Genomic DNA, 27,520 nt, shown 5'->3' on the forward strand with positions numbered 1-27,520 from the left:
GTCCTATTCTGTAGGCTCTGCTGCTGAACTGAGCTCAAAATGGCAGCGCTCGACGGTTTATATAGTCAGCACAAGCCCTGATTGGCTCGCCGCAGCGCCAGTAATTCAAAAGGCCGGATGCGAACCACAAATGACTCGCCTATCCGGCCGCCGATTAGCCAGCAGAGGAAAGTGAGCCCTGATTGGCTTATTCGCCCTCTGCTACCGGGACCTGCAAATGAAGATGGACAGTTACTGGCCCTGAAAAGCAGGAATGGTGAGTTGTCTTCTTTCTTTTTTACTTCCAGATTCACCTCTTGACGGGCACCTTGGCGGCTGGGCACACTTCTACAACATAACATAACTTTGAGTAGTGTAGAGTTTAAAAAAAAAAAAAAAATCTTCCCATTTTGTGTTAGGTTATCATTCTATTTTGGCCATTCTATACCTATTTCAAACAGCAGGTGGCATTTATGTAAAAACGTATTGCGCATACATGTTTTCTATATTTCAACCACTGTGTGTTCCTTACAAGCTTATGATGTTGTCTATATGTACTTTTCAGACCACAAAGGATCAATAGAAAAGAAAATATTTTAATGTATATAAAATAATGAGGTAAACAAGATTTTTTGTGTTGTTTATTCAGTTAATTTAAGTTAATTATTAAAATTGTGTGTTCTTTTTAATTAAATAATGTAAAAATCTGGTGTGTCCCATCGCCAAATCCTTAATTAACACCAGTGCTAGATAGATAACTGGGATGCGCCTTGTTGTTGTGAAAACCAGCCACATGCATGCCACTGCAGAGATGCTACCTAAATGGGCAGCGGACAGGGCTGCCAGACGCTACAATCCCCATGTTTTAGTTGGTCATCCTGGCCGCCATGGCAATGAAGAAATCAGAATTCAGGGAATGACAGGTTTTTCATTCCAGTATATGAGAGAGGGGTCCCTGGAACCCGTGCCAATTATATCAAGAGTAAAAATAAATAGCAAACACAATTTTAAAATACTCTTTTACTTAATTAAAGACTCCTCAAAGCTTTGTATGCCACTTTATTAAACATAATAGACTAACAGCGATGTGCATTCTGGAAACTAGGCATGGTGGTGGTGCCAGTCTCCGGTGGCAAAGCCTTGGAAGTCTAGATATAAGATCCCACAACTCTTTAGGTGCCATTACCCCAGACTTATAGGTGCCAGTGCTGAGCAGAGACGGAGTACTACCGGCAGCATATGGACACGGGAGCAAGCCTCCCAGCCACTCAAGTAAATGTAAAATGAAATTACAGTGACCAGCATGACCATTGTGCATAAATAAGAGGGTCAGCCTTGCTTCATTAAGTGAACCAGTGGCTGGATTATCTCCCCAGCCCAATGTGTAAAAACTGCATAAAAGAAGGACTATTAGTCAATATGAATTTGTTAACCTCACTGCCTTCAAGTGGTGCATGTATGCACTTAAAGGAGCAGATCTTATAATAACTATGAGCCAACCAACATCACTACTACTTGCTCATGTCTGTCCCTACTGTGTTCCTGTAACCAACCGATTAAAGCACACAGTTTGTACTATCCTCTGGTCGTCCCGCGGTGAGCCCATGACATTGCGTCAGTACTTTACCTGCAACCATAGTAAGAGGTCATGAACGGTTCAACCAGAGTAGCAAGCAAAGAGGTGCTGCAGCAGCTACACATTACCCAAAAAGTGTAAGACTCCAGGTGTTAATGAACAAACCTGATGGTGACAGTGATCTACAACTGGGGAAAGGAACAACCCTAAAAATATGTTCTCTTCACCATTTGTCTAATTTTAATAATCATGCTCCACAATAGGAAATGTTGTTTTTGCACTTTCTTTGCTAAGAACGCTTCACTCCGCCCAACTACTCCCCTTGGCTCCATGTGCAAATTTCTGCTCCTCTGCAAATCCTATGTGCTTTGGTCATGCCATGCATCTTGGCATTTCTTCAAAGCTGGTTTTACACTATGCCGTGGATGTTTTAAGCTTGGGAAATGACTTACATTGTGGACAGTGCAAACAATTCAAGCAGAACTCTGAATAAATGATAATGTTTTAAAAGCATCTGTTATTGTATGCTACTATGTTATATCTACTGTAATATTCCACAATATGATGTGGCAGATCCCCAGTTGACTGATTTTCCATTATTACAGTAGTCCATCCCACAAAAAAAATAACAAGTACAGCTTAATTAATATTAATTAGTTTATATTTTTCCCAGTTTATCTTTTGCCTATGCAAGTCTTAACGTTATCATTTGAGCAGAGTAAAAAATATTAAACGAATTCAAGTTCTGGCATAGGTATTCTATATTTGAACATGCTAGCCCTTATGAGACACTTCATACATAATTATCTAATTTATTGAAGGAGCTAGATTTCAAGCCACTGTAAGTCACCCTCTTACATCTTCACCTAATTTATTGATGAAGTTGGATTGCTTTGATGCTGTCTCATTCCAGAATTAATGAGGGTAAATGGCCTTCTAGCTAAAGGTTTGAAGCTACCGAAGTTGAATTTTAATGTCCACTGGAATAGAACGAAGGTACAGTGCCTATGAGCGTTTAAGGAAAAGTGATCACTTATGTATATGTATAAATATTCCTCCCATTGTAGCAAAGACCTGAGAAGATGACCTTCACTACAGTTGACCCAATGTGAAGCTCATCCTTCTAGCAACCATATATCTTTTAAATACCCCACTTGGGATGCATTACTCCTGCTTTTATCTACAGCAGATAGTCATTTCTTTTTGTCTCCATGCATTAACCTGTAGCGTGTGTCAGTATTATTCACTTACTGACTTTTTATTATTTTGCTTCTAGTTTTACCTTGGCAATTGTCAGACAGATTGCTTGTTTTTCACAGTAATTGTGAATGTATGATTAAACTTTTTTTATGTTAAACTGTGTTTCTAAAATTTTTTGCTTATACCAGTTTGGTAGCTAAATTTAAGTCATTACACATTTGCAGCAAAAATAAAGTTAGTATTACCTAGGACAGTGGTTCCCAAACTGTGTGCCACGGCTCCCTGGGGTGCCACAGTGATCTCACAGGGGTGCCATGGCTAAGTCCGGTGGTAAGCAAGGCGGGGGACTACTTGGTAATTTTTTTGGCTTAGGGGGTGCCTTGAATAAATTATTGATACTCTAGGGGTGCCTCGAACTGAGAAAGTTTGTGATCCACTGACCTAGGACATTGAACAGAGATGAATTTAGACTATTCGTTGACCTAGGCCACTTTGTTACCATTTTGGCCTTCCTATGGTTCCAAATCAAACTGTATTGCATTTGTATAGATCAAAACAGAGCAATGTAATTTAGCCCAAAATAAGCCCAGTAGTTGTCAACACTACATTATCAACTGTATACCTCCCAACTTTTAGACTCACAAAATTGGCCCTGTCCCATTCCTATAAAACCCTGCCCATAAATGTGCATATTTTTGTAAAACTCCCATCAACTTTTTGTTAAGCCCCATCTCTTTTGCAGCTTGAAAATCTGAATGTCCCACCAAAATCGGGACAGATGGGAGGTATGCAACTGACACCTTTTGTATACTAGCATCCACTTGTAACAACCTTAATTTAGATCGTTATCAGGGAACATCCCCCAGATGTGGTAATGTCTCTAATACATGTGAGAAAGCAGTAAGGACATTTGTCCATTATATCAATTGAACTCCTTTTTTACTGGTCACAGTGTCAGGGAACTTTAACCCCAGACTATGTTATAACTATGACAATTTCATATTTTTTTTTGGACTCTTATCTTCACAGTTATGTTATGATTTAGAGATCTTATTTACAATTCCTCATTTATCACTACAATTACCATTAGAGTATGTATTATTAGACTTAATTTTGGAGCCAGTCCCATTCTTAACTGGAAGCAATTTAGAATACTTTAATATGTCAATAAATATTGAAAAATATACCAACATGACTCTTAAGGAGTCCAGTTAAATATGGAGATTCAGATGATTCAGGTCTCTGTGGCCCTTCTTAGTCTGGCTGCATTCAAAATTAGCAGCCTGTGAGGATATAAGGAACAATATTAATTATAGCATAGCATGTGCAGTCTGTGGGTCTGGGGTGCATAATGTTACACTGGTCACTTGCAGTAATATTGACGGTGTCAGTAAATAGGAAAGAAATTACTGCATGTGTTGCCGAGATGACTGACAATAATAAAGTTGCAACAGGAGTCTCTTCAAAATGTAACAATTGTGCCCAGGAATTTATAGTTACTCCCCATAACTTTAACAAACACTGTGAAGACACAAAAGTACTGTTTACTTTGTATATATTTATTTCCCATTTAGTATATACCTTGTATATTCAAGGGACGATAAGGCAATGGTTCACAGCTCTATATATGATATTGATATGATCCTGCTGAATGTGATTTAGTGGTAGTGGGGGAATGCAGTGGGATGTATCAAAGGACACGTAGGACTGGGGACTGTTCCCCAATACATGTACTTCTTGTAACACTATTCAAGGCCATAGTTGCCATGAATATAACTACTACTAGGCCTGGTCATGAAATGCAAAGTCATGGAGGTCTTAGTCATGTGATGCACGAGCTCATACTTTATTCTATACTGATAACTGTACTATTTATTTCTATTCTGTAATGTATTTTTGTCATTCTTTCTTCCCTGTGATGCCTTTAATATGACAGAAGGGAAATGGGTCAGAGTATAGGAAATAAGCATGGTGTTCTTTGAAAGAGGCTGTAAATAAGTTGTGGAGATTTTTAAATTCCTTTTTTCTATTTCTGTAGGCTTCGAAAAGAGCACATCCATTGCAATTAACTTAGATTTCCCAAACTATTCAGAGATGAAACGAAACTGACCTCACCAGATAGCAAAGATGCTAAGTAAATCGTTACCAATCAGTCAGAATTCTTTAATTTTTTTTTTGCTCTTGGATATGACACAGAGCTAGATTCCGGATACACTTGCAAGGGCAAAAGCAGGATTTTTTTGAGGATGGTTTCCATGTAATACTTCCAGGGTGGGCGTGTACAGCATATAAGAGGTTATCATTTTAGACCGTGCTGCTTGCACTGCTAGTACATAGCTCCCAATAACATATCAGTGTAAAGCAGGACATACCACTCAACTGGCCTGGAGTGTTTAGTCCCTGTTTGGAAAAAGGGATAGATACATGGTATATGGAAAGTCTAGCAATGAGTGAACCCTCTCAGTGTTCCTAACCAGCCCCGAATTTAAATCAGTAGCACCCACATTTATTATTTAGGCCTTCCTATCTGCAACCATCCCTGACATTAAATTAATAGCATTCACATTTAATAAATATTATTTCCCTACCATGAAAATAACATTCATAATACATAGACCTTTTACCCCCCAACATGCTCTGATGTTAAATTAATACTATTCGTATTTAATAAACACACCCATTTCCCCCAATCAGCCCCAATATTAATTAATTAGCTTTCACATTTAATAAATAGACGTATCCTCCACCCCTCCACCCCCCATACAACCTGCCATTAAATGTATTTATTAAATATAATACTTGTATTGATCTATTTCTCCCCAAAATACTCTGACATTAACTAGTTTTCACAATATTAGAATAAGCTCTCTCTTGACAAACTCAGCTCTACATTCAAGAAATAGCCCTCAAACCACCCCAGCATTAAATAGTCTCATCACCCCACCTTACATTAACAGGTATTACCCGGACCCCACTTTTAAACTACATAGCCCCCCAATCAAATAAATTGGCACCAGTTTTCCCTCCACCAATAAATTAATACCTCCCAATTAAATAATTAGCCCCCTCCCTCACCATTAATAACCAACAACACCTCCAATATTACATCCCTCCCTCCATAATTACCTTATTCCAGGGCTGTTCTTTTCATAAGCAGACTCATTTAACTGCCTCTTCAGCTTCCTGTACACGTGGGACGGAATGCATGTCATGTGGTGCGTGCCATACATGTGACATGCAGTCAGTAATATAAGGCTGGCACACATTATGGAGAAGGGAGGAGAGGAATGGATTTGTAGATCCGGAGCTTTATGCAGTAAAGTGGCTGGTCAGGAGGGGCACCAGCCTATCAATCAGTCCTTGAGGGGCAGAGGTTTCCATGCAACTAAGTTATGTGACTCCTTGTTTCAAATACAAAGGGGAAAGAATGTAAACAACTATGCATGGTCAATCTAAAAACTTTAGTGAGAAGCACAATAGGAAACCGGAAATGTATTGAGCCACACATTGGCTGATCCTGCCGGTTTACCTGAACACTGACTGACAGGATCAGTGATTTTCAGCTGTTGAGCACATGAACCATGTAACAGAATCTCTTCTGTATTCACTAGGGCCTTTAAGTGCAACTTGAAGGTGATGTACACCCAAATTATCTTCCGACTGCTTTTTGCAACATGATCAATAACAGTCATATTTTTAACGGATATTGAGGCATGTATGTATTGTTCAGTGAGTATATGCAAATACAAGAAATAGTAAAATCCCCATAATTATTTATTTTAGGAGCAAAATCCAGTACGACAGATATAGGAAAGAAATTTTGATAATATCTTGTCAGACTATTTAAAAGTTAATGTAAAAAGTTTTAATATCCAATGTATTTCACTGAATGGTTAATTTCAGAACAAAATGTTTGTATTGTTTTTAAGCCTAGCCATGTACAGATGTTTACGAGGGTTAAATATGTATTGTGTCAGATATGGATGTTTACACTCTGAGCTGTCACATTAATGTGCACCCTAGGGAACAATGCCTACACTAGGTTGTTTCTTTCATCTGACGCCTACGTACGCAGGGGAATTTACTGTATGTACTCAAATCAGTCTTTCTGCTTGCATTACACAGGAAAGACAGACAGAAATCACTGTCTGATGATCCACTGTTGTATCTGAACTGATGCAAAACCATTTTCTTCCTCTTTGTATTGTGCATGGTGGGCAATTTCTCATGTCAGGAATATAGTCATATCTATTTAGGTGTGAACATGTATATTAAGTGGAGGGGGTTGCTATTGCAATATATATTTTTATGTTTTTAATTTGTTAACATCTAACTTTAAATTAGACTATGCCATACATTTTAATTGCCAAATATATACAATCCCCATTTAGCATGTTACTCATATATTACACTTTTTTTTATAATTTTTTATTTTCAATGGTCAGTCAAGAAAATACAGGCAACAAAACAATAATACTGTGTAACATACACAATGAAATCACAACAGTTTTTGTGGTATATCGCATACTAGGAAAACATTAGACAAAAATGACCAGTTTTTACTGTTTAAAGAGCAATATAAGTAGGATGTAGGAACAAAAGGGATTGGGGGGCCACGAAGATAGGCACTGTAAGTATTCGGAGGGTAATTAGGGTGAGTTGAGCCCATAGCAAATGGGGGGAAGCATGTCGGGAGGGGTTATGGTCATCGCACATGGGTCAGGTCAGAGGAAGCGTTGGGTTGGGGGGAAATGCGTCTTCCCCGCCTAGCCATGGTGCCCATACTTGATTGAAGATATGGCCTCTATCAGGGCGGTTGGACATAATCTCCTCCATGGCGGTCACATGCCAAATCTGTCTTTTGAGAGCCAAAATGGACGGAGGCGAGCTATTTTTCCAATTAAGGGCTATGAGTGATTTGGCTGCTGTCAGGATATGGGCAGTTAATTTCTTGGAGAATTTGTCCAGGTCTTGAGGAGGGTAACACAGAAATAATACCCAAGGATCTTTCGGAATGGGGGCTTCAGATAGGGTAGTTAGGAGACTATTGAGTGAGTCCCAGAAGGAGGTGATCATCGGGCAGGACCACCAAATATGAAGCATCGTACTCCTGCGGCCACAGTCCCGCCAACAGTAGGGCGAGGAAGAGGGAAACATTCTATGGTGTCTTGTGGGGGTGTAATACCAACGGTAATACATTTTGTAGGAGGTTTCCTTGAGTTTAGTTGATATAGAGCATTTAGCTATCCCCAGTCTCATGCTCCCAAGCCTCTTCATCTGGGGGAGGACCAAGGTCTTTTTCCCACTCGTCTTCATGAGGATTTGGAGAGGAAAGGGCAGAAGTGAGAAGAATACTGTATATTTGAGAAATCATGCCCTTGTCCAAGGGATATATTACACTTTTAAAGCAGTGATAGGCAAGATGAAATAGCAGCCTTCAAAAGGACCACATGGATGAAGGAGGGAGAGCACAGTGCACTGCCTCCTCCTCCTGGATCTGTGAGGGCATTAAATTCCTTGCAGTGTGCAATAATGGAGTATTATAATTAATATTGTAGTGTATTTGTAAAAGGTCATTGTGATGCTCAGCACTGGCCACTAGGAAATGGTGTAAATAGTAAAATGCAAGATCTCAACAAGTGTTCTAATGTTTAGAACAGATGGATTTTCCGCGAACTTTTAAAGTTCTGAAGAATTCAATAAGTAGGTAGCGGAACGGGAATCCTCTAGGTGGAAGTGAGTGGTGATTATGAGAGGGGGAGAGTATTTGGAAATGAGGGTTAAGGTGTAAGAAGTGTTATTGAGGGCTTTGTAGGTGAAGATTTTCAATTGGTTTCTGGTTATTATGAGGAGCCAGTATAGGGATTTGCAAAGTGGAAAACGTGGAATGGCGAGCGGGAAAGCGCAGTCTCGCAGCAACTTTTATGATGGATTGAAGAGGAAACAGAATGTTTCAGGTACCGGTAGTATTCTGGGAGGGTGTGTGTATACTCTACAAACATGGGTTCTTTCTCCTATTAAACCTAGTAAAAAAGGGGTATGGATTAGGGGAAAAAATAGATTAAGGGGATATAATATAAATATATATATATATATATATATATATATATATATATGCACACACTAATACATACAAACATATACACACAAATAATTTAAATTTATATGTATGTGTATATATATATATATATATATATATATATATATATATATATTGTGTGTGTATATGTATGTGTATATATATATATATATATATATATATATATATATATATATATATATACATACAGAATATTGTGTATATATATTATACAGTACTTTTAAAAATGGGATAGAGATAGTTTGATAGTATAATTTTGGGAAGTTTTGTAATTAAGAAATGTTTGGAATAGTTGAGGGGGAGGGAAGGGGGTCAAGAAATCAGAGGAAGAATGACAGTCAGATCAATAAGGGTAGAAATTAGAAGAAAGAGAAATGGATAATCATCATCATCATTTATTTATATATATAGAGCCACTAATTCCGCAGCGCTGTTCAGAGGACTCACTCACATCAGTCCCTGCCCCATTGGAGCTCACAGTCTAAATTCCCTAAAACACAGACAGACTAGGGCCAATTAACCTACCTGTATGTTTTTGGAATGTGGGAGGAAACCGAAGCACCCAGAGTAAACCCACGCAAACAAGGGGAGAACATACAAACTCCACACAGATAAGGCCATGGTCGGGAATCGAACTCATGACCTCAGTGCTGTGAGGCAGAAGTGCTAGCCAATTAGCATGTAACTTAAATCTTGGTAAAATTGTCATATATAATGATATATACATATAAACAATAATATGTCACAGTAAATCTGTATGGAAATTAATATGATAGATGCAATTCTAATCACATATATCTAAAATTAATATATAACTCTAGCAGTATAGCAGAAAAGTTAATAAACCAGAACATAGATTTTTAAATAAAATAATTGTAATATGGAATAAATCATGTACAATAGATAAGAAATAAATAAAAATAATCTATAAAATAAGTGTGACTTTGCGTATGTATAATCCCAAAGGCAGTTTCCCACTGTTGAGTGGCTTCCTCAGCGAATATTTTTTGTAAGTGTTTGGGTGAGGGGAATGTCAGGAGAAGGCTGGAGATTACAAGGCAACGGATTAGAACTTTAGTCTGGCAATGTTTTATAGCTGGACATGGCAGGATTTTAAGAGTATGGATGTGAGGAGCAAAGCAGAGGGCAAGGTCAAGTAGAACAACAAGGCAGTGGAATTGATAGCGGAAATGATAGTGTTATTGACAGTGAGGGAGCTTTAAGGGGAAGCGATTACTCTGAGATAACTTCCATTTTGGACATGTTGAACTTCAGATAGTGTTTGGATATTCTTTTGAAGATAGCGTATAGGCAAATGATTTATTGGGAAGAAATGTAGAGTTGGAAAGGTGGGTTTGGGTGTTCTGTGTGTAGAAATGATACTGGAGGCCAATGAATGGGTTTATTCACAGAGAAGAGTTGTACAGCAAGAAGCTCTGAGGGCCAAGAACAGATACTTTTGGGACCTCATCAAATAGAGAGGAGCATGTGTCAGATGTGGAGATGAAGTTGGATATCTAGGATGTGAGCCATGAAAGAGCTGTGTCTTGAAGGCCAGTGGAGTAAAGGGTGTGCAGGAGAAAAGGGTGATTTAGCCGTGTGAAAAGTGGCCGAGATGTCCAGGAAAATGAATAAGGAAAAGCGGTTATTGGACTTTGCTGTGAGTAAATCATTGGTCACGTTTTTAAAGGCATTCTAATTGGAATTTTGGGTCTGGAATCCAGATTGAAGATGGTCAAGGAGGGGGTTATAGGAGAAAAAAAAGAGTTTGTATTTTGGATGCAAAAGGTGGAAAATAAATAGAGCAGGAGGTATAGAGGATAAGAGATGGGGCAGTAGTTGGAGAGAGGTTAGGCTGAAAGATGTTTTTTTCAGGACTGGAGAAATTAGTGTGTGTTTGAAGGAGTAAGAGACTGTGCTAGTAGTGAGAGGGATTGAAGAGGTATGTTAGAACAGGGCAAACAGTGGGTGAAAAGAAGCAGAGAAGTTGAGAAGGGGATGAGATTGAAGGGGCATGTTGTGGTTTCAAACAAGAGAACTCATCCTCAGTCGCACAGTAGAAGAAAATTAGGGTAGATTGAGGAATCTATAAGTTAGGTGGTGTTTGCAGGGTCTGGCATAAAGATATATTTTTTTCCCATAGTGTTTATCTTGTCTTTCAAGTAGGTAATAAAGTCATCTGATGTGAAGGAGGAAGGGTGAGTTGGTAAAAATGGCCGAAGAAAGCAAGTTGAAAGTGGCATTTAGACTTTAGGGAATATATGACTGTGTAACTATAAGAAAAGTGAAGTAGAATTTCTTGTCAAGAGAAAATACATTGTTTGAGAAAAGCATGAAATTTATAGTGTGGGAAATCCGTATGGTGGCGAGATTTGCTTCAGTAATGCTCAGCAGTGCAGTGGTGTTCCACAGGATACAGTATGTGGTGACTTTAGCTGCCGTGACTAAGGCTTTGTTTTCGCAGGGGAAAATTTCATTTTTTTTGTTAAACTTCTTGTACATGTTTTTATGATTTAATTTTTTTTGGTTTTTCTGATGTAATGATCGGCTGTTTAATGTTTCAGAATATATAAAATGCACTGTTATATTTATGATTATACATATATACCACCCTTGAATCCCTTGCTGTTTTGTTTTTTTAAAATACGTGCACTTTCCTGCTAGATGCTGTCATATGGAGTATTTATTGATCATGGTTCTGTGTAGCTAATTCTCCTGCTCAGCTTTGTAGCTGCATCTGTATAATTTAAGCACCATGATATCACCATCATTGATGATCTGTCTATCATGCGGGTACTGTATACAGGGCAAAAGCGGCAATTGCACTGGGCCCATAATTAAACTTCTCAGTAAGAATTGACAGACATAAAATTGCTTCGATCTTAAGTTCATGGTGTCATAGTAAGACAAATCCCCTCTGTTTTTGAAGCCAGTCTCAACCAAGGTAATCCTAAAATGTCCTTGGTCAAATGAAAAAAACAAAACAAAAAAAAAAAACTAAGCTAAATTTATAGTAAGCTTTAAGCCGATCCCTTGTATAGTCCTAACATTAACCAAATGCCAAAATCCTAAATTTGACACAACCCCAAGTGTTGCTTTTACACCCATTCGGGGGGAATTGTGACATAGGAGTAAGCTGCCCCAGAAGCAAGTATGGATCTCCGCAGCCATCACCAATTACATATAGTACTGTGAAACATTTCATGCTCTTTTCCAGCAGAAGGAGCAGTGGGTGATTTTGTTCTCCTTATGTAATACATAATGCACAAGGCATTATGGAAAATATATATTTTTTTTTTGAATGACTGGTTATCTTCAAGTGCAAGCCATAACCAAGCACAAGTCCTATCCTTAAACCTAGCTCAAGCTATACAACTATCCCAAGTCCTAACACATCTCTGATGCAGAGATTGAAAGTCAAGTTCTTGGTGGGGGGGGGGGAACCGGGGTGTGTATCTGTGAGGGCATTAAAGCACTATATTGTGACCTTATGGGGCTATATGGTTGGGTATTTTTATGTTCTGCTTTTTCTGGTTATTGGACTGTTTATCATAGACTTGTGTAGAGTACATCATATTTTGAGTTGTGTAAAAATGTGTTTAAATTGAAAGAGCTGAGTGGAAAAGCCATTTGAACTTTTACAAGCACCATTAGCTTACCCTTACAAGTGATTAACCTTATTGGTGTCCCCATCTGGAAATAATGCTGGATATTGTATGCCTTTTTATTTTGTTTAATATTTGTATTTCTTTTTATGTTCTCTATAGTCATTATCCTCATTATTGTCAATACTTTTTGTTTTAATTATATCTCTATGATGTGTTTTTTTTTTGTTTGTATATTATCATTATTATTAATATATTTCTATTACCTACTTGGACTTAAACATTGAATATATTGGCTATGTAACCAACACCTATCCTCGAGCAATATCATAAGCTGTAATAAATGTTATGTGTATGGTCTTAACACTTATTTATAGTTTGATATATAATCTGCACATAAAATCATTATTGTACAGCCTATAAGAAAAATTGCTTGGTACTGTAAGTATGTTAGACCACAGTGTACTGCTCTGGTTAGGGGGAGGGGCTCATTATCTCCAGGCTATAGTGTAGTTTTAAGAAAAATGCTGTTCATTATCTGGTTCTTTCCAATTAACCATACCCTTCACGCATTATTATTTAAGCCTGCCCAGTTGTGTAGATTCATTTAACAATGATGTCACCTGTTTTAGATTTATGAGCCCATGGTATAGAAGTACTGTGTTTCCTTAAGTTTTCACATCATAATCTGCTAGGCGGTATGTTCTCCTCATGTTTTGTCTGTGTTTCCTCTGGGCGTACCAGTCAAACTTACTGGTAGATATTGTTTGGATGGGACCTAGTCTGTGTGTTTGTGTGGCAGAGTGTTTAGATTGTAAGCTCCAGTGGGACAAGGACTTATGTGAGTGATGAAATATTCTCTGCACAGCGCTGCATAATATGGTGACTCTATATAAATAGATAAATAATGATAGTGGTCCCACACCTCCCAACGTCCCAGAAATAAGGATTGGCCATGACTCCAGTCTGCCCAGGTAATGCCCCTGGATCCACCCAGTCATATCCAGTTTTGCAAAATGATATGTACTCAAATTTTTGCTGCCAGAAATTGGAACTGTCCAGCTAAAATGGGGACTGTTGGAGGGTATATTTTTCTCCATTTTCCACATTGCATACTGGTATATTAAAACTAGGCTTTATAAGTTTATGTGATCTCTCCTAATCAGGAGGCTGAATTGTAAAAAAAAAAAAAAAAAAAGTTAATACTACATGACGCTTGGTGACAGGTGAAGAGGAACAAGGGAAAAGCCGAAAGAGGTATAACACAAAATCTTCATTAATAGGTACAAATAGGAGCTGTGAGTGATACGGATTGTGAGCTAGGAAAGACTTATTCGTACTATTAGTCAGTATAGAGCTGTCAGACAATGCTGCAGCATTAACTTTAGCTGAGGGATGTTTGCAGTAATGTGGAATACTAGAATGTGTCACCAGCAGTAGAGTGACAAAGAGACAGCAAATGTATATGTGTGTGTGTGTGTACATACATATATGTATGTGTGTGTGAGTGTATGTATGTATGTATGTATGTATCAAACAAAAAGATATGTATGGCGCTAGTCACCGCTGCGTATGTTTTAAAATCAATATCTCAGATAACATATACCGGTATATAAAAAGTCCCAAATATGACTTCCACATTGATCAGCACTTGACTCCTGTATGAGTGGCAGCCTCGAGAGCCTGGAACCAGATGGTCAGTCTGGACAAAGGGGATAACTACAACAGAAAACAGGCAGGGCGCCTCATAGTGTGATATCAAAATGTACAGGTTGAAAAAGGTAATAATATGCGTACCGTAAGGTAAGCAGCAGTGAATATCAAAGCAAAGATGGAGTAGCTTCTGTTCTGGTCTGATTCCTCCAAATCTCCATAAATCAGCACAGCAATATAGGGAGAACAAACATAGTGTAACACCGCAATAGATGATACTTCTAATGAAGGTGACGCACCTCTAAACACCAATGTTCTATAGGGTGTGTGGGACCTAGATCCCTGTTTTTAAGTACAGATATCCTCTTGGCCCATTAGAGTTCTATGAGGTTTGATATGAAATGCAGTAACCTCCAGCTCCGGACATTTCTCCTGATGTCCGGAGCTGGAGGTTACTGCATTTCATATCAAGCCTCATAGAACTCTAATGGGCCAAGAGGATATCTGTACTTAAAAACAGGGATCTAGGTCCCACACACCCTATAGAACATTGGTGTTTAGAGGTGCGTCACCCTCATTAGAAGTATCATCTATTGCAGTGTTACACTATGTTTGTTCTCCCTATATTGCTGTGCTGATTTATGGAGATTTGGAGGAATCAGACCAGAACAGAGGCTACTCCATCTTTGCTTTGATATTCACTGCTGCTTAGCTTACGGTACGCATATTATTACCTTTTTCAACCTGTACATTTTGATATCACACTTTGAGGCACCCTGCCTGTTTTCTGTTGCATGTATGTATGTATGTATGTATGTGTGCGTGTATATATATATATATATATATATATATATATATATATATATATATATATATATATATATATATATATATATATATATTATTACTTTTTTGTTATGACTGTATAGGTGCCAGGACACTAAGGGGTATATTTATCAAGCTGCTGGTTTGAAAAAGTAGAGATGTTGTCTATAGCAACCAATCAGATTCTAGCTGTCATTTATTTAGTACATTCTACAAAATGACAGCTGGATTCTGGTTGCTGTAGGCAACATCTCCACTTTTTCAAACCTTCAGCTTGATAGATTTACCCCTAAGGATTGATGCAACTCTGTGTGATGTGCCGCGGAGTGACTCCGGATAGGTCGTGAAGGCACTCCGCAGTGATCCAAGACAGTAGATTTTTCCTTGCACCCCTTAGAGCTGCGCAGGAAAACCTGTGACGTTGGAGTACTGTAGTACCCAGAAATGTACGCAACCACACATTGCGGTGATGGCTCTTAACACAACACATGTACCCTACCAGGAAGAGTCTCACAGAGAGACAAAGCATTGTATAGGATTGCGTTACAACTTCAGTCTGTTAAAGAGGTTTTAAAGTTACCTTTCCGTAGAGGTTTTATTTGGTGTTGTACGAGCTGGGCCAACATTACAATTTTATTTAGGTCCCTTCCCTATAGATTAGGGCTTACCCCAACCCATATACGCCTCCGTGTCTGGAATCTATACTTTGATCTTGCACTTTGTTAAATGCTGATGTGCTTCTGCAGTGTCATTAAAGGTTATTTTCACCTTTTTAGTTGTCCTTATGCATTGCTTTATGTATACCCTACTGCAACTTTTACTAAATATACTACTATTGCTTTCTCTGTGTGGAAGTAGTTTTGTTTTCATTTCTCTGAGATATGACACAAAGCTGCTCTTTAGTCAAATGTACCCAATGCAGAGAACATGGCAGAGCTTTTTTGTAGAGCAACAAAAACTATCCTTGATAATATAATTACATGACTGAAAAACACAGTAGCAAGCCAGGAAAATAAAGCAATATATTTGGTAAATGTTTGTAGAATACATACAAATTGATGAGATAAAATCATACAATGGGTTCACCATTTAAAGTAAATAGTTGTGGCAATACAGTGGCACTTATGCTCATTTGCATACTGCCACTTGTAGTGCCACAACTATGTACTTTAAATGGTGTCGTCATCTGGAAATAATAAGCGTTGCACACATCAGAAAAATATATTTATTGCTCCAATGATAATTAAATAGTATGCCACTATAATATAATAAATCAACATTCCCATACATGTAATCATTAATGAAATTTGGCCCACTAATTTATTTATCTAATAATTTTTCCCCTGGAAGATAATTAATAATCATTTTTGCGCCCCTCTAAACCAGAAATCATGATTGAGTTAAACTTGTATTGTGCCTCCTGTTATGTTAACATTTGCCAGTGGAAAACTGATGTTTTTTCTTATCTCGCCTATCCAAAGCAGTGTGTTCTCACATTAATCTCAGACGGGTTTGCAAAATCGCAGCTTCATACATATGGTGACTTGTATTATGGCAAAACGTCGGGACTGCGATTTTTAGCGATTTTGGACATAGATTTTCAGTCAACTCGCACTTTAATACATCGGCAAGTTTAAACTTGCCCAAGAAAATTGCTGAAAATCCCAAATTGCAGCTTGATACATTTTGCCCCAGGACTCTACAGTAAACTATGCATTACTTTGTCTCTGTCTACAGATGTGTAGAGAAGGCTTGTCACTAACTCCTGTGCATGAAACATCACAGTTCTATGCAGTACATTTATAATGTCACAATCCTAATGTGAAGAAATGTCTAAAAAGGGTTCTAAAACAATATGAGCATAATTGTTCTGTGGCTCATTAAATTTCTCTATTTTCAACTTGTCTTCTGCTGTTCTGAGCTATTGCTGGAGATGTATCTTTATTCATTTTGTTGAAATATCTTGACAGCCCCAAAGTTTAATTATAATTATCAGCTTTTCCGCGAGGTTCTGTATCCAAGGAGTCTTCTACCATTGTTAGATTATTGCCACTTATGGGCTGTGCGTTACAATTTATACCATTATGACCTTTTATTTTAGCAGTCATTAGTATAATGAGACAATCTCTTCTTTTTCAGTACACTTAATTTGATATTATTCTGTAATTCATTGCCATATGTGCTTCAGGTGGAGAAAGCCTTTTTGTTAATGTCTTATGTTAGAAATCTCTTAATGTACATTCTATGACAGAATGTTAATATGAGTGTTTGGAGATACAGTTTATTGACAGAAGGAGCACTTACATAGTAAAGTTGAAAAAAAGATACAATTTCATTAAATTCAACCTGTTCATAAATTGTGATTATTTTGATCCACAGAAAGGTAAACAAAAATCTCAGTGTGATAATTACCAATTAATCCCTATGGGGGGTGTACTCCCTGACCCCTGGAATGGTAATCGGACAAATTTCCTGGATCTATTATCCCAAGTGCCCCATATTAATTATAGCTGCAGATTTCTTGTAAGAAAGGCCTCCAATCCTTGCTTAAAATGTGTTTGTGAATTTTATTATTAACTCATATGGTAAGGAACTTCCACAGCTTAACAAACCTTCCAGTAAAGAACCCCATTCCTATGTTGCTGAAACAATCTTTCTTCCATTTGCAAGTGCTTGCCCCTTGTGGTATATTTGCTAAACTGCAGGTTTGAGAAAGTGGAGATGTTGCCTATAGCAGCCAATCAGATTCTAGCTATCATTTATTTAATACATTCTACAAAAAGACAGCTAGAATCTGAATGGTTGCTAAAGGTGACATCTCCACAATATCAAACCCGCAATTTAGTAAATATACCCCCTTGTCTTCTGTATGATTCTTCCTATGAAGAGTTTAATAGACCATCTTTGTATTGACCTTGAACATTTTTAGTGGCCAATATTATACCAAGTATCAATATGTAATATAACTTGTAACTTATACAATGGTCATACTATGTTTGCATTACATGTATGTACCCCCTCTTTTGTATTCACAGGATTTTATTCCTGTGTGGTACTGCTTTCTGGCACTGTGTGCTGCTACTCAAAGTATTGTCAACTAATATTCATTATCGTATAGAAGTCCTTTCTCATCTCGGTGTACCCCAATTGTATTCCATTGAATATGCAATTGATGTGTAATTTGCTGGAAAATACCAGGTATAGTTACTAACTTTACCTTGTAATATTTATAAACCAAGTGTAGAGTTTGTATAGTAAAAGGTCTTAATTTTTGCTGTATAGAGTGAGCCCTTGTTCTTGAATCAACACTTTCTGTCTGGCTTGACCCCTCTGAACCCTTTTCCAATGTAACATCTTAAGGAAGCTATATTTCTACCTATGTTAACATTCTGCTTTTTTTAAGAACTCCTAAAATTGTTATTTGTGCAGTGAACTCCTGTCCCCCATCTATCAAAACTGCTAAATAGGGGATTCCTATTCAAGGCAGGATCATCAACAGAATGTAGAGGTTTCTACCAAATGGGGGAGGGGGGCTGTAAAAGGATCCCAATAGTTTTGCTAGTTTTGGGGGAGTTATTGTGTAATTTGACATTTTAGGTGGAGTTTTACATTCATACTTCAAAGCAGAGTTTTCCATACAACATTTGTTTGTCTTGTGTTTGTTACGTTTGTTGCCCTCCCTCTTAGCTGAGAAATATGTTGCTGATAAATAAAATATATCTTCTTTATAAGAACAGCATAAAACTGAGGGAAACTTTAGTAGAATTCATACATGTTTATGTGTTTTTGTATAGAATATTCCTGATGCTGAGTGAGGGTGGCGTTATAAGGGGGAATGTTATAAAAAGAGCACTGTAATATTATTTCTACTTTGTGTTATTACCCTCAGTTACCCTGCATCTCACGGCTTGATAGACAGTAATTTGTTTTTCTTGCTTTCAGAGTTAGCTGGGGTAAGTATTTCTATGACTAAACACAAAGCATGACCTTGTATCGACGGAACAGCCCGCTGAAGTAGTTCCTAGATCGCGCTATCTCTCTGTAATCCATTGTTGCCAGCATTTCTTTCTTTGCTCTGATAGCTCCAGGTTTTACAAATGTGTTCTGGAAAACTCCCTTTTATCAGTTCAAATGTCAGATATTCTACTTTTCTTTTTATCAAATCACTTTTCCAGTTTGTTGCTGTCTAAACATTTTTATTCTCCATGTGAACTAGAAGGTAATAACACGTACACTGCTTTCAGACTATTTAAACATTGTAGTGGCTAATGATTAATAATGAACTGAGGTGCAGTGCCGTCATTACAACTCTTTCCAATTTCACCCTTGTTAGATGATTGTATGTTGCATCCATTTCTCTGTTTAGCATGTAATATATAGAGGTATGGGGATTGGCCACATTGATATTCCACTTCATGGGGAGGAGGTGATGGAGACATGATGACACATACTGGATGCATATGTTATATGCCGTTTATCATAAGGCATTCAACTCATCTTACCTGTTTATTGAACAAAATATAGACTTTAACATTTCATTTCATGAGAGATATATTGGTTATTGTGCTTGATAAAATATTATTATATGGTAACATACGCACAGTGACCAACCTGGAACCTGGGGGTAAATTTATCAAGCTGTGGGTTTGAAAAAGTGGTGATGTTGCCTATGACAACTAATAAGATTCTAGCTGTCATTTTGTAGAATGTGCTGAATAAATGATAACTAGAATCTGATTGGTTGCTATAGGCAGCATCTCCACTTGTTCAAACCCGCAGTTTAGTAAATATACCCCCTGGCCTGACTTAAACTACTCCGTTCTCTCCCGGGTACGTTACTTTGTCTGATCAGGTTGTTAAACTATAAATTTATTTACCCTTTATGTTCATTTTAAATTGGTTTTGCTGTAATGCAGCTGATGTAGGAAGCATTTTTTGCACACAAAATAGCTTCCAGGAGATATAGCAGTATGGGAAAAAGGAAGACCTGTTGCTTTTCTCCCTTCTGAAAAGTAAAACACCAAATTACAAATGCCTTTTAAGTCCTATTCAAGAATGTTTGTCATATTTGTTTGTGCATTATAGAAAATGTTATCTCATATAAGGGTACCTAGTATGTAAACTATATGTTTTGTTTTTTTCATTTTATTTTATTCCCTCCCCTGAGCTGTCATTTTTGAGGTTGGCTAGAGTGCTATACGTGATGGTATTACTGTAGCTTTACTATTACTGTGAATATTGATGCAGTGCCTTGTGAAGGATTTAGACCTACTCAACTAGGTCTCAGGTGCCTTGGATTTTACATTGAATGGGATTACAGCATCCACTGAGGAATGAAATGATGCAGAATAATATTCTTAATAACATTCATTTTATATAGAGCCAACATAGTTCACAGTTCATTAAAATGTTGTTAACCACAACCTTTATTTTGATGCTTCATGCATAAATTATTGTAATCCAATATATTTGGGAAAGTGGGCGACCTGCTAGCGCCCCCTATAGGTGATCGGATAGGTTGTGTAAGTGGAATCTGTAAATGTGTTTATAAAACAAATAACTGAATTGAACTGAGGTGACAGTAGGATTTCAGAACTACTTCCTGACATCATTTCTTTAACTATCCGATATGTAGTCTGAAGGATTTGTTGTCACTGCATAATGTTGCTGTCTTTAAAAGTACTTCAGAAGAATTCAGCATTTTGAATGAGGTTGTGCATTGATGTAATCACATTTTGGCCACATACACATTGTCATCTTACATGTTTTTATTGTTTGTTTTTAAACAATGCTGCAAAAAATGCATCTAATGGCATTCAATTCATGTTTGATCTATTAGATATTCTTGTTGGTGCCAATCATATTACACAGCACTGTACAGAGAATATGTAATCATTTTCATCAGTGTCTGCCTCACTGGAGTTTACCGTTTAATTTCCTTACCACACACCCACACACTCCCACACCCACCCATCTCTGGTTCTTTTGTCGGAAGCCAGATAGGGCCCTGGTCAGAATAGAACCCATGACCTCAGCGCTGAGTTATTACTAGCATTAGTAGTCTTTCCAAGAATGTGGAAGCGCACTTAAATGGAACAAGTAGTATTCAGAAAAAAACAGTAACGCACAGGAAGTAAGAATGCCAGTGGGTATAGTAACACCAGAGACTATGCTTTCTTCTGATAGAGCTGTGTACAAATATGTTTTATAAATATAAAACATGCATGGAAAACATTTATAAAGTGGCATTGGGAATGAGGTCCTACAGGAGTCTGATAATGTGATTTGGGCATATTATGTGGGTGCAGACTAATTCTATATGCTAATATTTCATGATAATGTGATATGAATTTTTCCATGTGATATTGAGAAAATGCCCAGTAGAGTATTATTAGATAGTTGTAACGCAAGAATGAATGTGTCAGCCATTTAAAGTTGATCCATCACATAGTTGTCTACTCTCAAGGAATGGCCGGGACACTCTAGAATTTCTGGGAGTCCTCCTGGATTCTCGGGAGAGCAGGCTAACCTCCTGGTTCCTAACCACCTAAGTAGTAAAGTGGCGGGGGGGGGGGGGGGGGGGGGGCATAGGATGAGAATCGCTCATCATTGTGGCCCTGCTCTCTGCCGCAGTTGGTCAGAAAATGTGATTGATGTTTAGGGAGCGGAGCCAAATGACGCCATCTGCAGCTAATACCATTTATTACTTGTCCAGTGTGACTGCTGCTAGTACTACTACGCTGTGATCTTCAGCTAATACCATTTATTACTTGTATAGTGTCTAAACCTGTCTCCATTGTTATACTGTATCGTCCTGTGAATATAAAGTGAAAGTGCTCCTTTGAAACTAAGCACATACTGTTACGAGCCGCGGCGGTGCCTCAACTCTCTCACAGGCATCCCGGCCGTCGCTATGAAGACCGGGACGTCACTTCCGGGGCTCGCTGAAGGAGAGAGCGCCGCGTCCCAGCAAAGGAGAACTGCTGCGCGCGTGCGCAAGTAGTAAACTAGCCTGCGGGCTAATTCAGTAAATAGTTTAATTTAATTTATTCATTAGGCATAGGCTGGGGGCAGTTTCAGAGCTAGGCTCTGATTGGTCACACTGTGTATTTAAGGCAGGGAGGGATTAGCCTCCCTGCCGGTTATAGCTTCCAGTTCCTGTGTTGCTGCCTGCTGCTGTACTCCTGTACTCTTGGTGTTAAGCCTTTGGATTGTTGCCTGCCGTGTATGACCCTTGCCTGTTTCCTGGATTTGTCTTTCGCCTGTGCCCTTGACCCTTTGGCCTGTACTCCCATTTATGCTGATTTGCCCGTGACCTCGACCCTTGGTGTGTTTCCTGACGATTCTTTCTAGCAAGTGACCCCTGACCTCGGCCTGTTCTTTGGAATTGCTGTCTGCCTTTACTCTCTGCTCCTGGGTTCTCCGCAGCTGGTACACGCCACACGACCCTCTGTAGTCTGAAGCCAAGTCTGTCCCCACCACTAGGGGCTTCAGTGAACACCTGACTGTCAGAGTAAACTCCGGGTGGTGTTGTACCAGTTGGAGGGGTTCCTTGCACATACATTATTTTAAATGTTAATTCCTCAGTACATTAATAATGTTTTTAATATATTTACAGCTGTACTCCACCTATAAAAAAACCCCTGTTATTTTAAAACTACTTATTCCTACAAGTGAGACCTTTCAATATTCCTGATTTCAAAATAAGAAATGCTTTAGACCATACCCTGGTCTACCTAGCATACCTCCAGTCTATTCCACTGCACACCCCTTTCACATTTTAAGTTCCAGGATCACGCTTCTTTTTACTGTTAAAAATCCATATTGCTTATTTTTTTTTAATCTATATTGTGTTACATAAAAAGTTAAACTGATAAAGTTGACATTTCCTGCAGGACACATTGCAGCTGGCAGTAAGTTTTCTGAAAATATAAGTAAATATGAGTGTAATTTTTTTTTAGTTTAAAAAATGTGGATCTACTGCACACTTTAGTTTGTACAGCTGCGTCTATGTTTTTCTCTATGTGCATACATTGGAGCACGACCCTATTCTGCCTTTTGATGTTCATCTGCAGAGGAGCTTTGTGCGATATTTCACAAATGGTTGATTTAAGACTGAAATGTTCATAGCAGCCAAAGTAAAATCATTACCTGAAACTAATGGCACATATGGACAATCCCCTTAATTATTTTAAACCTTTGATTATAATGTCTGGTATAAAAGCTTAAAAATAAATATACTTGTTTTTATCCTCATTTTTGGGACTTTTACCTTTATTTTTAATGGTGATAACTTTACTTTTTACTTTACTTTTCTCTCATAATTGCTAGTTCATTTGACACCAGCTGACATCTCTCACTTTAGCTGCATATACTCTTCATTATCACAGTGGGAGTGGCCAGCTTAGAGTTCCACTTTAATGTATGGAATAATGTGTGGATGAATAGTACAGGGTGATTCAAAAGTCGCAGTACACCCTTTTATTTCAAAAACTCTACAGGAAATTGGGAAACCTGAATACTCCAGTAAGGTATGGGTGACGTGGTCTATCTTTTACGGTATGTACCAAACATGGGCGCCATCTTGAAATCGGCCAATGGGCCCAATTCCTGTAGAGTTTTTGAAATAAAAGGGTGTACTGCGACTTTTGAATCACCCTGTATTTGGTGTGTAGTGAAATCAGTCATAGATCTGGTCATTTGGAGATTGGGCTAAACAGGACAGCAATGACATCTAGGTACAATACTTTACAGCCTCTACGTGGTTGTGTGGGCAGTAACTGTTTGTTTTAGGATATTTTGTGCTATGGCTTCTTGAGAGGGAAAAACTCAAAGCCAGAATTATCCAGCAGGGAAGCGACAGCTACTGGCTCATTATGTGTTTTCCACATCGTCATTCTTTCCGGAAAGAGCCAGTTGTTGTGAGCCTGTATTCCTGATGTACTGCTTACTTGTGCTGGCCCTCTCCAGGCCAAAGGGTGCTGGCCCTCTCCAGGCCAAAGGGTGCTGGCCCTCTCCAGGCCAACGGTTGCTGGCCCTCTCCAGGCCAACGGTTGCTGGCCCTCTCCAGGCCAAAGGCTGCTGGCCCTCTCCAGGCCAAAGGGTGCTGGCTCTCTCCAGGGTGCTGGCCCTCTCCAGGCCTATGTTGAAGTTGTGACACAGGACTGCGCACACAGGCACTGATGCAGAGTGGGATGTACTCCAGTTTGCATAGTCTATCTTTCATGAAATCGCTCTGTGTATGCCCAGAAAGTGGAAGCACACACATGCACCTATGCAGAGGGCGGATTGCTGGAGAGAAGGGGCGCTCTAATATTGGTCTAGCACAGTGTGGACCTGCTTAAACATGCATATACGCCTTTTATGATCTATAGGACAGGTGCTGATGATCACTGGTCAAAGTGGACATTTAGAAGTGACGGTATGAAAAATGTAAGTGAATGGGATTTAATAGCTTTACAATGACGGCAGTCGGAGAAGTGGAGTTATGCCATATCACCGTATATATCACCACTGCTGCTGATGATAACTTGTCATAAATCAGACGCATTTGCTGCTGAAGCGGACACATCTTGAGATGTGTATGGTTCTGCGTATGGGCAGAGATATACTATTTTTCAGTGCTCTTTTTTTTTAATGTGTAATTTACTTCCATTTTGTGACCAACTCTACATCAGCACACTTGTAATGCACTACATATATCAAGGTCTAATGCTGTATCATTGTGTGAGATAGGTTCCATATTACTGACTCTTGAATATAATTCTTGTGTACTGACTTCTGCTTTGTCTTGACACTGTTTGCTTGCTGCCAGGCCTAATTTTCTGCTTTGGCTTTGACTATTGTGTATTGTGATTCTGTACCTTGCTGAACTGACATTTGCTGACCTTGGGCTGTTGACGACTGTAATTTATCCTTTGCTCTAATTGTCTAGTTTCCTATATTCCCTGTAATTAACACCTGGGGCTACATGCTTGAGTTGCTGCTGGATAGGTCCATGTTAGTATGTCACAGATAGTCATCCAAGTTTACATGCACTACAACACTCATCATGACATGTTCACCGAATGTGGTTATATTATCTTGTTATATTTTTTAAAAACTTATCCTTAATAAATATTAGTTCATGAACACTGCACAATAAGAATATACAGGGATAATTCCACAATAAGAGAAACTGTATTGTGCAGTTGGTGTATATTAAAAAACACAGCAGCAAAAATAGGTAACTATGGATCTCACTTGGGGTCAGGAGCATATCCAGAATACAGAACAGTGTTGCACTGTAGGGGGTGAGATTTAAAATGCACAGACAAAGTTACATTAAAGCTGGCCAGTAATACTTTTATTTTTGTATTTTCCCTGCATTTACCCCCATTGGTTTGGGAGAATAGAGCAAGTTTTCTTCATCTATTATTTCCTCATTACTACTTTGGTGATCTTCATACATTTATTTTAACTGTGTTGCAGGAATGCAGGATTGGGTGTATGCGCCATGGCATGCAGATTTGGTGGTATCCTTGCTCCCTTTGTACCATCAATGGTAAGGTCTATTCCTTTTTATGGGCTGTGTACATTATAGATTATATTATTGTATTGTGATGTTTTCTAATAAGATATGTGCCTTGAAACGCAGATATGGTATGGATTAGGTTTATGAAATGTGTGCTATGCAGGGATGAACAACTGATGGCACGCTAGCTTGCCAGCTCTTGCTGGATTTAGTCTCCCAGGGTGCTCAGAAACACCCCAAGAGCCGAACCCTGAAGTAACAGATGTAAAACTACATGATGGGCTGCAATCCCTGTTTGTGAGGCTTCCTTTATTATTTCAGACAAAACTTTATGAAGTGTCTTAGCTAAGGAATGACAGTGTTTGAAAGTTGGCATTTTGTCAGACACCAGCCCTTGTATGCCAACTTGAGGCTCTGTTACACATTGTGTTTTACTGCATGTAGAGGTAAACCAGATGTAGTGCACTTCCTTCCCTGAGGCTGCAGGTCAGATAGGAAGTGTGTGGAACGGGAATGCATAATTCACACCAGACCCCCAAAGTGGAAAAGAATTTATCAGCACATTTCTGTAGGTGAGGGGCTTTGACATAATAGAGATAGGGGATGATCACACTCTTGCTTCAACACCTTCCCTTGAAAGGATCCCCCTGTTTACCATCATCCTATTATTTTATGTTATACACCTACATCATGCTTTCTCAATACCTGTGTATTTCTCTGCACATGTGAAAGAAATATAATGGTTAAAGTAATCAAGCAGCTGCCATCTTATAGCTTGTATCACTGTATAATTTGAAATATTCCTGCCATTAATGTAGATAATTAAAGTCAGGAGTAAACATTACCAGATGTGCAGTACACATTGCTTTTGGCAAGAGATCACTTCGGAGGTTGATGCAATGATTTCATGACTGAGACATAAGCAATTTCGTAGGTGATTTGTATGTGTTCCTATCCTTATAAATTACCATCAGTATTTTGCATATGAGTTTCCATGTGAAATACAAGCCCATGAAGTTTATCTTTATATTTTAGAACTCAGTCATCCTATAAATACACAAATATAGACATACAAAATCAGTTTAATTACAATAAAGTATTGTATGTGCTGGGTTCAAGCTCTCAGCTAGGGAAGATCTGCATAATAATTCCCATTTTATGTACCATGTTATTAGAAAACTACAAGAGTGACTCAACAACCGTCTATTTTTGTTCACTTACTAGTTTTTATTTTCCTTTTAATGCTAGGCAAAAATTACTTTTATAACTTTTCCACTATTTTAATCAATATAAATTAGATATCATAGTTTTAACAACTATTGTTTTTTACTGCTTTCATGTGTGGAATAAATGGGTTGACAGTATCATTCTTGTCTGATTTTTCAACTTCTTAAGATTTTGGAAGGACATGTTGTGATTCTGTAATTGTGTGCACTTAGTGGTGATGCTAATGTGCAGTCCAAACCCTATATTAACTGATGGGATAAAGAAAAAACCTGTGGGTATACCATGCTGATCCTGGGGTGTCAAGAAATACACAGGATTACATTTTCAATTAGTAAGAATCCTAAGTGCTACTTAAACACTTATTCAGGTGATTACAGAAATACTTATTTATTTTTAAAGTACATTTTACATTCACAGTTTTTATGCCATGTTATTCAGAAGCAGTGACTCTGTTAGTCACTTATTGTCAATTATCACATATATGTGGGTTGTACAACGAGATCACTGGGATTAAATGAACATAAGACTGCTTTCTCCGGTATATTACAACAATTGGGACTCCTAAGGAGAAGTTTAACCCTGTGGCTCTTCATTCCATAGAGACTGGTCATATCTCTCCTAGCCCCTTGTACTCTGTAGACTTAGAGACACTTCGTAAAATTACTTACAGGAAGCATTTTTAAACATTTTTACTATAACATATAACGTTCACTCACAACATTAAAACCTAATATTGTTTAGGTCTCCCTCGTGTGTCAAGAGTTCTGACCAGTCGAGGCATGGACTCCACAAGACCTCTAAATGTGTCCTGTGGTATCTGGCACCAAGATGTTAGCAGCAGA

General features: G+C 38.3%; 1 protein-coding gene across 3 annotated transcripts in view; it reads left to right on the forward strand.

Annotated features, from left to right (window-relative positions):
- Positions 1–27,520, forward strand: part of LOC142161143 (solute carrier family 22 member 15-like) — a 128,487-nt gene that overhangs the window by 80,941 nt on the left and 20,026 nt on the right. The window contains exon 10 of one of the 3 annotated variants that reach the window (XM_075216437.1): positions 25,409–25,481. The exons of 1 other annotated variant lie outside the window; for it this stretch is intronic. In XM_075216437.1, the coding sequence (XP_075072538.1) occupies positions 25,409–25,481 (73 nt within the window). Of the gene's footprint in view, positions 1–17,973; positions 18,134–25,408; positions 25,482–27,520 lie in introns of those variants that run through there. One more of the 3 variants, XM_075216438.1, reaches the window with a different exon arrangement.

The sequence above is a fragment of the Mixophyes fleayi genome, chromosome 6, assembly GCF_038048845.1.
Source record: "Mixophyes fleayi isolate aMixFle1 chromosome 6, aMixFle1.hap1, whole genome shotgun sequence".
Lineage (NCBI taxonomy): Eukaryota > Metazoa > Chordata > Amphibia > Anura > Limnodynastidae > Mixophyes > Mixophyes fleayi.